Raw genomic sequence first — 8834 nt, forward strand, 5'->3', positions numbered from 1 at the left:
CTGGAGTGCAATGGCAGGATCTTGGCTTACTGCAACCTCCGCCCCCTGGGTTCAAGTGATTCTCCTGCCTCAGCCTCCTGAGTAGCTGGGATTACAGGCACACACCACCATGCTCAGCTAATTTTTTGTATTTTTAGTAGAAATGGGGTTTCACCATGTTAGCCAGGCTGGTCTTGAACTCCTGACCTCAGATGATCTGCCCACCTCGGCCTCCCAAAGTGCTAGGATTACAGGTGTGAGCCACCACGCCCAGCCTAATATATTATCTAAAAAACACACATTTTGGAATTCTTTAGAACTAGAAGTTCCCTATGATCTGGGTGCAAAACTATACTAGATTTCATTGTCTTAGTGCTATGTGAGATGCCTTACATACATTATTTTAATCTTCACACACCTCTCTTTGAATTATCATTCTAAGATGAAGAAACAAGATACTTAGAGCACATGGACCGGATGTAGGAAAAGTGGAGTGGGTTTGACACATAAAATTTTAAGTACGAGAGGCTGGGTGCGGTGGCTCATGCCTATCATCCTAGCACTTTGGGAGGCTGAGGCAGGTGGATCATGAAGTCAGGAGCTCAAGACCAGCCTGGCCAAGATGGTGAAACCCTGTCTCTATTAAAAATACAAAAAATAGCTGGGCGTGGTGGTGGGCACCTGTAATTCTAGCTACTTTGGAGGCTGAGGCAGGAGAATTGCTTGAACCCGGGAGGCAGAGGTTGTAGTGAGCTGAGATCACGGCACTGCACTGTAGCCTGGGTGACAGAGAAAGGCTCTTGTCTCAAAAAAAAAAATTTTTTTAATATGAGAAATGTGTATGTGATAGGTGTTAATATGCAAAAATTTGAGGACAGTTTAAAAGTAGTGCAGTCTTAAGGTGAGAGTGAAGTGAATTTAGTCTTAATAAAAAAACCTGTAATCCTAGCACTTTGGGAGGCTGAGGTGGTTGGATCACCTGAGTCAGGAGTTCAAGACCAGCCTGGCCAACATGGTGAAACCCCATCTCTAAAAAAAATAATAATAATAAAAATAAAAAACCTTTAGTGCTTAAGAGCATGGGCTTAAAAACCAAAGGGCTTGAATTCAAAATCTGTTGTGCCACTTAAAACTTTGTAACCTCGGACAAAACACTTAACCCCTCTATAAGCTTCAATCTCCTCATCTTTGTAATGAGGAGAATTGCAGCATCCATGCTCCAGGGTTGCTCTACAGATTAAATACATTATATAAAATGTTTAAAACAGCACCTAGTGTATATCAGTGAGCACAACAAATATTGGAATCTGTTATTCTTTAAGCAATTAGAGGGCATCAATTCAGGTAAAGCTAGAATGTAGAGGCATGAAGGTACATTGTGTGGTTGAGGAAATGGCAAAAATATAATAGTTTCTTGTCACTGGAGCATAAGGTACAATGTGGGACTGGCTGAACATGAAGCTGGAAAGGTTAGCTGACAACACTTGTTGTATGGTTTCAAACATGTTTTATGAACAAATAAATATTTCTTAACACTGTAAGCCTTACTTAGAGAGCCTCATTACCTCATCTGGACTATTATACTCACCTCCTAAATGGTCACTCTATTGTCAAGCAAACCCCGGAGTAATCTTCTGGGGTTACTCACTGTGTGCTGACTACTCGTTCTGCAGGGTCCAATACAAATGCCACCTTCCCCAATGAATTTAGTAGTTGTGCAACTAGAAATTATTTACCCAAAATCTCTGCATCCGTCTTAATAGGATTTTTACATGTCTTAACTTCCCTTCTAAATTGTAAACTTCTTAGGGGTAGGCACTGCCTTATCTGCATAATTGGTTGCTTATGGGAAAACTATGCTGTATATCATTTAGTAAATGAACCAGCCTATTCAGTTGAATAGGCTGGCACCCTACAATTGAAGTGATACAGTTGAAGCTAACTTTTTATTTAGCTTAGACTTAAAATGAAAGAAATATAGTCCTTGTCAAAATTAATTCAGGTCTCACCTGAGTGACGTAGTGCTGGACCCTGTTTTAAAAAATAACCACTTTCAGGTTGGGTACGGTGGCTCACACCTGTAATTTCAACACTTTGGGAGGCCGAAGCGGGCAGATCACTTGAGGGTCAGGAGTTTGAGACCACTCTGGCCAACTTAGCTGGGTGTGGTGAAGCAGGAGAATTGCTTGAGCCTGGGAGGTGGAGGTTGCAGTGAGCCACTGCACTCCAGCCTGGGTGACAGAGAGAGACTTATGTCTCAAAACAACAACAGCAACTACTACTTTTCTTAAAATGTTTTACTATAGTTATTTCATTTTGAGAGCAGAAGAAGGGATAGTGTGTCTTAATTGGACCAAACTGAATTGAACGTGTTACTAATGTTTTGTTTTTTTAACAAAAGCTGACGGCGGGGAAACAGCACTATATACATTCATATTTCAACTATTCTTAATGTTTCCTCTTTTTTAGGAAGAAGAAGAAGAAGAAGAAAACAGGATGTCTGAAGAAGCAGAAAGACAATACCAACAGAATAAATTGCAGACTGATTCCACTGTTCAGACAGATCAACCAGAGACAGTGGTATCCAGCTCATTTGTGAATCTCAATTTTGAAATGGAGGGAGACAGTGAAGTAATTATGGAAAGCAAGCAAAATCCAGTCTCTGTCCCACCATAAAATGAAATGACTATCAAGCTTCAAACTTTTTTTCTTAATACCAGAAACTTTCACATTCTTTATTCAGTGGGACTTAATACAATTATTTATATTTTAAATTATTAAAATATCTGGAAATGGAAAATGTTTCTTCATATTTAGGCTCTATCTAGCCAAAGCCAGATCTGAAATTCAGATATTTGTACTGTTTTTACTGTGCATAGAATTAGTGCTTTTGTTTTAAAATGATCTTTTAAAAAGTTAAGGACGTCTTAGAGCCTTAATTGTTAAGAAGAGTTAAATTATCAAGCCTGTCATTTGTGCATTTGTTTTTTTTTTTTTTAAAAAAAGGTAAGTTGCTGATTAAGTCTAATTGGAATTGATAATCCCCCAGTTTCAGATTGAAATGAAGATATTTTCTCCTAGATTTTCTCATGTTATGCTGTGCATTTTTATATCTAACCATTAATTTCACACTAAGGATGCTTCACCATATAATAAAAGGAGCAAGATGGAAACACTTTGAATTTTCTTTCATTGAGAAAAACTGTTTTATGGAATAGTCTGCATTTATAACACCAGATATTAAGATAGGCTTTCATTTTTTAGTGCAAGCCACTTAATCTTGTATTCTTTTTCAGGACTCAAATAACTAGCTTTAAACATAATGTTAAAAACACTACCACTACTTACGGAATAGATTTATTAATGTTATTGTATTCAAATGGTAATACCTAGTGATTATCCATGTAGCATCCTGGTTATATTATCCATTCAGCGTTAATCTTACAGAAAAGTGGTTTTGGGGGAGTTGGGGATAGTGGGACAGGTATAGATTTAATCCATCAGGAGCTAATAGATATTGTATGAGGTGCAGTGATGATAATGATAGCAACAGTAAAGACTGGACAGTTTACTTGAACGTAGTTGGCCACTCCTCTACCTACTTGGTTATTTGTAAGCCTCATAAAGATATATATTGTAAAGCTTATTTTGAAAATATTCCTAAATATGGCTGGGCGCAATGTTCACGCCTGTAATCCAGCACTTTGAGAGGCCAAGGCGGGCAGATTACTTGAAGTCAGGAGTTTGAGACCAGCCTGGCCAACATGGTGAAATGCCGTCTCTACAAAAATTAGCCAGGCGTGGTGGTGCATATCTGTAATCCCAGCTGCTCAGGAGACTGAGACATGAGAATCACTTGAACAGGGAGGTGGAGGCTGCAGTGAGTTGAGATCGTGCCATTGCACTCCAGCCTGGGCAACAGAGGGAGACTGTCTTGAGAAAAAAAAAAAGTACTTGTAAATGTGTGTATAGAACCTTCTATCAGCATAACACTGATTTATAATTAAATGTGGGTTAGGAAGAATGTGTGGATTGTTTCATAAATTTTTATCTTAAAAGCCTTTTTCAGAAACTTAAAACTTTTAGACATTAATGGTTATGTTAATAGCCTTCTAAACAGCATTAAGTTTTCAGTCTTATATCTATCTAAAATATAGGGCCAAAGAAAGTAACGTCAATACTTTATTTGGGTCTGTAATAGAAATCTGTGTCAATGAACATGAACTGAGTTATTCAACTACAGGTTGAAGAAATTAGGAAGGATAATTAAACTTTTCATTAGGAGTGCTCAGCTACATGGTTTCATGGAATGGTGGTTCATAGTAAGTGATGGTAATCTTTTTATTCATGGGGGTAAACCGTTTATAACTTGGTGCTTAAAAGATTAATCTTGGCCAGGTGCAGTAGCTCACGCCTATAATACCAGCACTTTGGGAGGCTGAGGTGGGCGGATCACCTGAGGTTGGGAGTTTGAGACCAGCTTGATCCACACGGAGAAACCCTGTTTCTACTAAAAATACCAATTAGCTGGGTGTGGTGGCACATGCCTGTAATTCCAGCTACTAGGAAAGCTGAGGCAGGAGAATCACTTGAACCTGGGAGGCAGAGGTTGCGGTGAGACGAGATCATGCCATTGCACTCCAGCCTGGGCGACGAGCAAAACTCCATCTCAAAGATTAATCTTTTGATTATATAATGTCCCATGAATTATAGTTCACCAGTAGCTCTAAAACATGCTAACCTGACCTCTTCCTTCTAGTTTTTCACTTCATTCAAGATAGTACCTTACTCACATATTTACTTGGTTATCAAGTGAAGGTAGGTGTGTCTAAAAGTGATCTGAACCTCTCTCCCTAGAGGTATTAGCATCTAAAGAGTTTACCCAGAAAATGTTACGATTGTAGTAAAAGGAAGTAGTGACCTATGTTTTGTTTCTTGAATTTTACTTTTGGTACTTGTCCAATAGTGGCTACTTGATAATGTTTATAAATACAGTTAATCACTATGCCTTAAGTTTATACTTTGTTTATGCAAATATAAAATTTCCCATAAATGTATTCAATGGTTTGTCTTATTTTAAGCCTCTTTCACTCACTTTTTCCTACTTCCAGTTCCAGCCAGGTGTGGTGGCTCATGCCTGTAGTCCCAGCACTTTGGGAGGCTGAGGTGGGCGGATCATGAGGTCAGGAGTTAGACCAGCCTGGCCAACATGGTGAAACCTCATCTCTACTAAAAATACAAAGATTTTAGCCAGGCACGGTACAGGTGCCTGTAATCCGAGCTGCTTGGGAGGCTGAGGCAGGAGAATTGCTTGAGCCTGGGAGGCAGAGGTTCGAGTGAGCCAAGGCACTCCAGCCTTGGCAACAGAGCAAGACTCTCAAAAAAAAAAAAAAAATCCAGTTCCTTCTGGATCATAGTTCATGAGTTTACCTTCTTCTAATCTTTTAGCATCTCATAAAAATGAAATGTAATGTATAACTGAAGTCTTTACCCTGAATTAACACAAATTCTTTAACAAAAATTCTTTAAGTTTGTTTTTTGGTTTGAGACAGGGTCTTACTCTGTTGCCCAAGCTGGAGTGCAATGGTACAATCATAGCTCACTCGAGCCTCAACTTCCTGGGCTTAAGCAGTCCTCCCCACCTCAATCTCCCAAGGATCTGGGACTACAGGCTCATACCACCATGCCCAACTAATGTTGTTTATTTCTTGTAGAGACTTGGTTTTGCCATTTTGCCCAGGCTTGGAATTAAGTTTTGTAAAATGTAACTCTGGTATTGGTTAATAAAACTAGACAAATTTTTTATACCAATGATTTTCATGAAAGTAAAATATTAGTTTGAATACATTTTATTAAAACATCCTATTAAAGAACAAGGCTGGGTGCAGTGGCTCATGCCTACAATCCCAGCACTTTGGGAGGCCAAGGTGGGTGGATCACCTGAGGTCAGGAGGTTGAGACCAGCGTGGCCAACATGGCGAAACCCCACCTCTACTAAAAATACAAAAATTAGCTGGGCATGGTAGTGCACCACGCCTCACGTCCCAGCTACTCAGGAGGCTGAGGCAATAGAATCAACTGGAAACGGGAGGTGGAGGTTGCAGTGAGCAGAGATTGTACCACTGCATCCCAGCCTGGGCAACAGAGGGAGACTGTCTCAAAAATAAAACCGAAAAAACCAAAAAGACTGGGTGCGGTGGCTCATGGCTGTAATTCCAGCACTTTGGGATATGGGCGGATCACTTGAGGTCAGGAGTTCGAGACCAGCCTGGCCAACATGGTGAAACTTTGTCTCTATTAAAATACGAAATTTACGCTGGGCATGGTGGCTCATGCCTGTAATCCAAGCACTCTGGAGGCCAAGGTGGGCAGATCACCTGAGGTCGGGAGTTCAAGACCAGCCTGACCAACATGGTGAAACCCCGTCTTTAAAAAAAAAAAAAAAAAAAAAAAAAAAAAAAAAAATACGAAACTTAGTCAGACATGGTGGTGGGCACCTATAATCCCAGCTACTCGAGGCTGAGGCAGGAGAATCGCTTAAACCCTCTCAAAAAATGTCCTAATACTAACTCAGAAATGAAATGGCTCTACTCGAATGAATGAATGAGAAAGTCTGTAATCTTTGAGATTATATATATATGTGTGTGTGTATATATATATGCACTGTCGTTCAAATATTCACATTCTGAATGACTAATGTCAGAAAAATTCCATGGAAACTTCATCTCTGAAGATTATACAGATTTAAACTGAGTATCATCTACCTACAGCAAATCCTTTGAGCTAAAAGGAACCAGAACTTACCCCTCTCCTAACAAGCAATATGTGATCCTATTGCTTCTAAACTATTGCAACCAAAATTCCAGCAACCCAAACATTTGCTGTGTTCTCTAGACATATATAAGTGTTTTATTTTGACCATTTCTAAGGATTTTGCTTTAAAGGCTTTACACGCAGCATTCAAATATCTCTTACTGAAGACAATCTAGTCTTTCAGAGATCACATATCATCAAGGTCTGCAGAGTTTTCACTGTCATTTGCAACAAGAGCTTCTCTGTTTTCATAAGTCCAGAAGCCATTCAAATCAATTAGAATGGTGGTAACTGTGTCTCCTTGATTACTGTTGATTAAATCCTGAAGAGAGATTTTCAAAGGATCCTTTGGTTTTACCATGTCAAAGATTTCATCCTGCAAGAGACAAAAAAAAATACAATGAAATGTAATCCACTTAATTTCTATTACGCACGGTGTTGTGGGCTGTTTGCATCCTCTGAAGTACAGAGGAAATAAACTTGAGGGCTGCCCCCTGGGCCTACGTAAATTTTTTGTTCTGCTTTTTTTCTTTCTTTTTTTTTTTTTTTTGAGACAGAGTCTGTCGCCCATGCTGGAGTGCAATGGTATGATCTCAGCTCACTGCAACCTCCACCTCCCAGGTTCAGGAGATTCTCTTGCCTCAGCTTCCCAAGTAGCTGAGACTACAGGCACGAGCCACCACACCTGGCTAATTTTTGTATTTTTAGTAGTGACGGGGTTTTATCATGTTAGCCAGGATGGTCTCAATCTCCTGACCTTGTGATCTTCCTGCCTCAGCCTCCCAAAGTGCTGGGATTACTGGTGTGAGCCACCACGCCCAGCCTACTTTTATTCTTTTCCATTTAACAGAGAGGCAATTTCCTTTTCTCTACCTACAATCACAAAATTTTATTGGGTAACTCCTTAAGTACTGTATGTGATAATTATCCTTTGTTTTACAGATGAAGAAACCAAGGCTCAGCATCTAATCTAATCCAACTACATAGGTAATTAGTGGCAGAATTATCTAATGCAGTGCGCTGGGACTGCATGTTAACTAATTTCTTACATATTTTTCTGTTGCCTTCTAACTGATGGTGAAACAAGGTTTTGTCTATTTTTTTTTTTTGAGACGCAGTGCCATTCTGTTGCCCAGGCTGGAGCGCAGTGGTGTGATCTTGGCTTGTCACAAACTTCACCTCCCAGGTTCAAGCCATTCTCCTGCCTCAGCCTCCTGAGTAGCTGGGATTACAGGTGCATACCACCACACCTGACTAACAAGGGTTTGCTTTAATTTTTTTAGCTAACAATTCAGCTTAATTTAACATTTAAGGGCTAGGTGCAGTGGCTCATTCCTATAATCCCAGTACTTTGGGAGGACGAGGCAGGCAGATCACAAGATCAGTAGTTTGAGACCAGCCTGGACCAACGTGGTGAAACCCCGTCTCTACTAAAAACTAGCCATATGCCAGGCGTGGTGGCATGTGCCTGTAATCCCAGCTTCTCAGGAGACTGAGGCAGGAGAATCGCTTAAACCTGAGAGGCAGAGGTTGCAGTGACCTCCGTCTCAAAAACAACAAAACAAAAAAGCAAAAACCATTTAAATATTTCAGAGATAGTGATAGCTTCATTTCCAATATTGATGTCAACATTTTACTAGGATGGGGGAGAGGAGTTCTTTGTGGATATACATTAGTCATCCAGAAAGAAGTTAAATTGTACTAAAACTTACTGGAACATATAGAAGAATTTCTATATTATGAAGTGTACAACATAGATGTTTACCAGGAATTAGTACGTTTTGTAATCTTTTTGTAGTAAGATTACTATCAAATTTGTAGTAATTTTACTACAAAATTAAGGAGACTGATGTCTCCTATAATCTAGTATCAAAGTGATACTAGATTTTTAGCATACTAAAAAAAAGTGCCTGAACCTAAGCAGTTTCCAAGGTAAAAATTCAGTTTACAGTTGAATAGACTGCTATAGGATGTAGACTCTACTGACTCTCTTCCTCCTTTTTTTTTTTTTTTTTTTTTTTTTTTTGAGACAGAGTCTCCCT

The 8834-nt window shown here is 39.5% G+C and overlaps 2 protein-coding genes across 9 annotated transcripts in view; one reads left to right on the forward strand and one right to left on the reverse strand.

Annotated features, from left to right (window-relative positions):
* The window catches only part of FAM177A1 (family with sequence similarity 177 member A1), a 36915-nt gene extending 33763 nt beyond the window's left edge, over positions 1-3152 (forward strand). For all 5 annotated transcript variants that reach the window (XM_017530817.2, XM_017530818.2, XM_017530819.2 and 2 more), the window contains one exon: positions 2449-3152. In XM_017530817.2, the coding sequence (XP_017386306.1) occupies positions 2449-2655 (207 nt within the window). In that variant the 3' untranslated portion in view covers positions 2656-3152. The remainder of the gene's footprint in view (positions 1-2448) is intronic.
* Positions 3153-6707: 3555 nt separating this feature from the next.
* PPP2R3C (protein phosphatase 2 regulatory subunit B''gamma) overlaps positions 6708-8834 on the reverse strand; it is a 31854-nt gene continuing 29727 nt past the window's right edge. For 3 of the 4 annotated variants that reach the window (XM_017530815.1, XM_017530816.1, XM_017530813.1), the window contains one exon: positions 6862-7168. In XM_017530815.1, coding sequence (XP_017386304.1) covers positions 6980-7168 — 189 coding nt within the window. In that variant the 3' untranslated portion in view covers positions 6862-6979. Of the gene's footprint in view, positions 7169-8834 lie in introns of all 4 variants that reach the window. The other variant, XM_017530812.2, reaches the window with a different exon arrangement.

This window comes from Cebus imitator, unplaced genomic scaffold (genome assembly GCF_001604975.1).
Source record: "Cebus imitator isolate Cc_AM_T3 unplaced genomic scaffold, Cebus_imitator-1.0 Scaffold69, whole genome shotgun sequence".
NCBI classification, from domain to species: Eukaryota; Metazoa; Chordata; class Mammalia; order Primates; family Cebidae; genus Cebus; species Cebus imitator.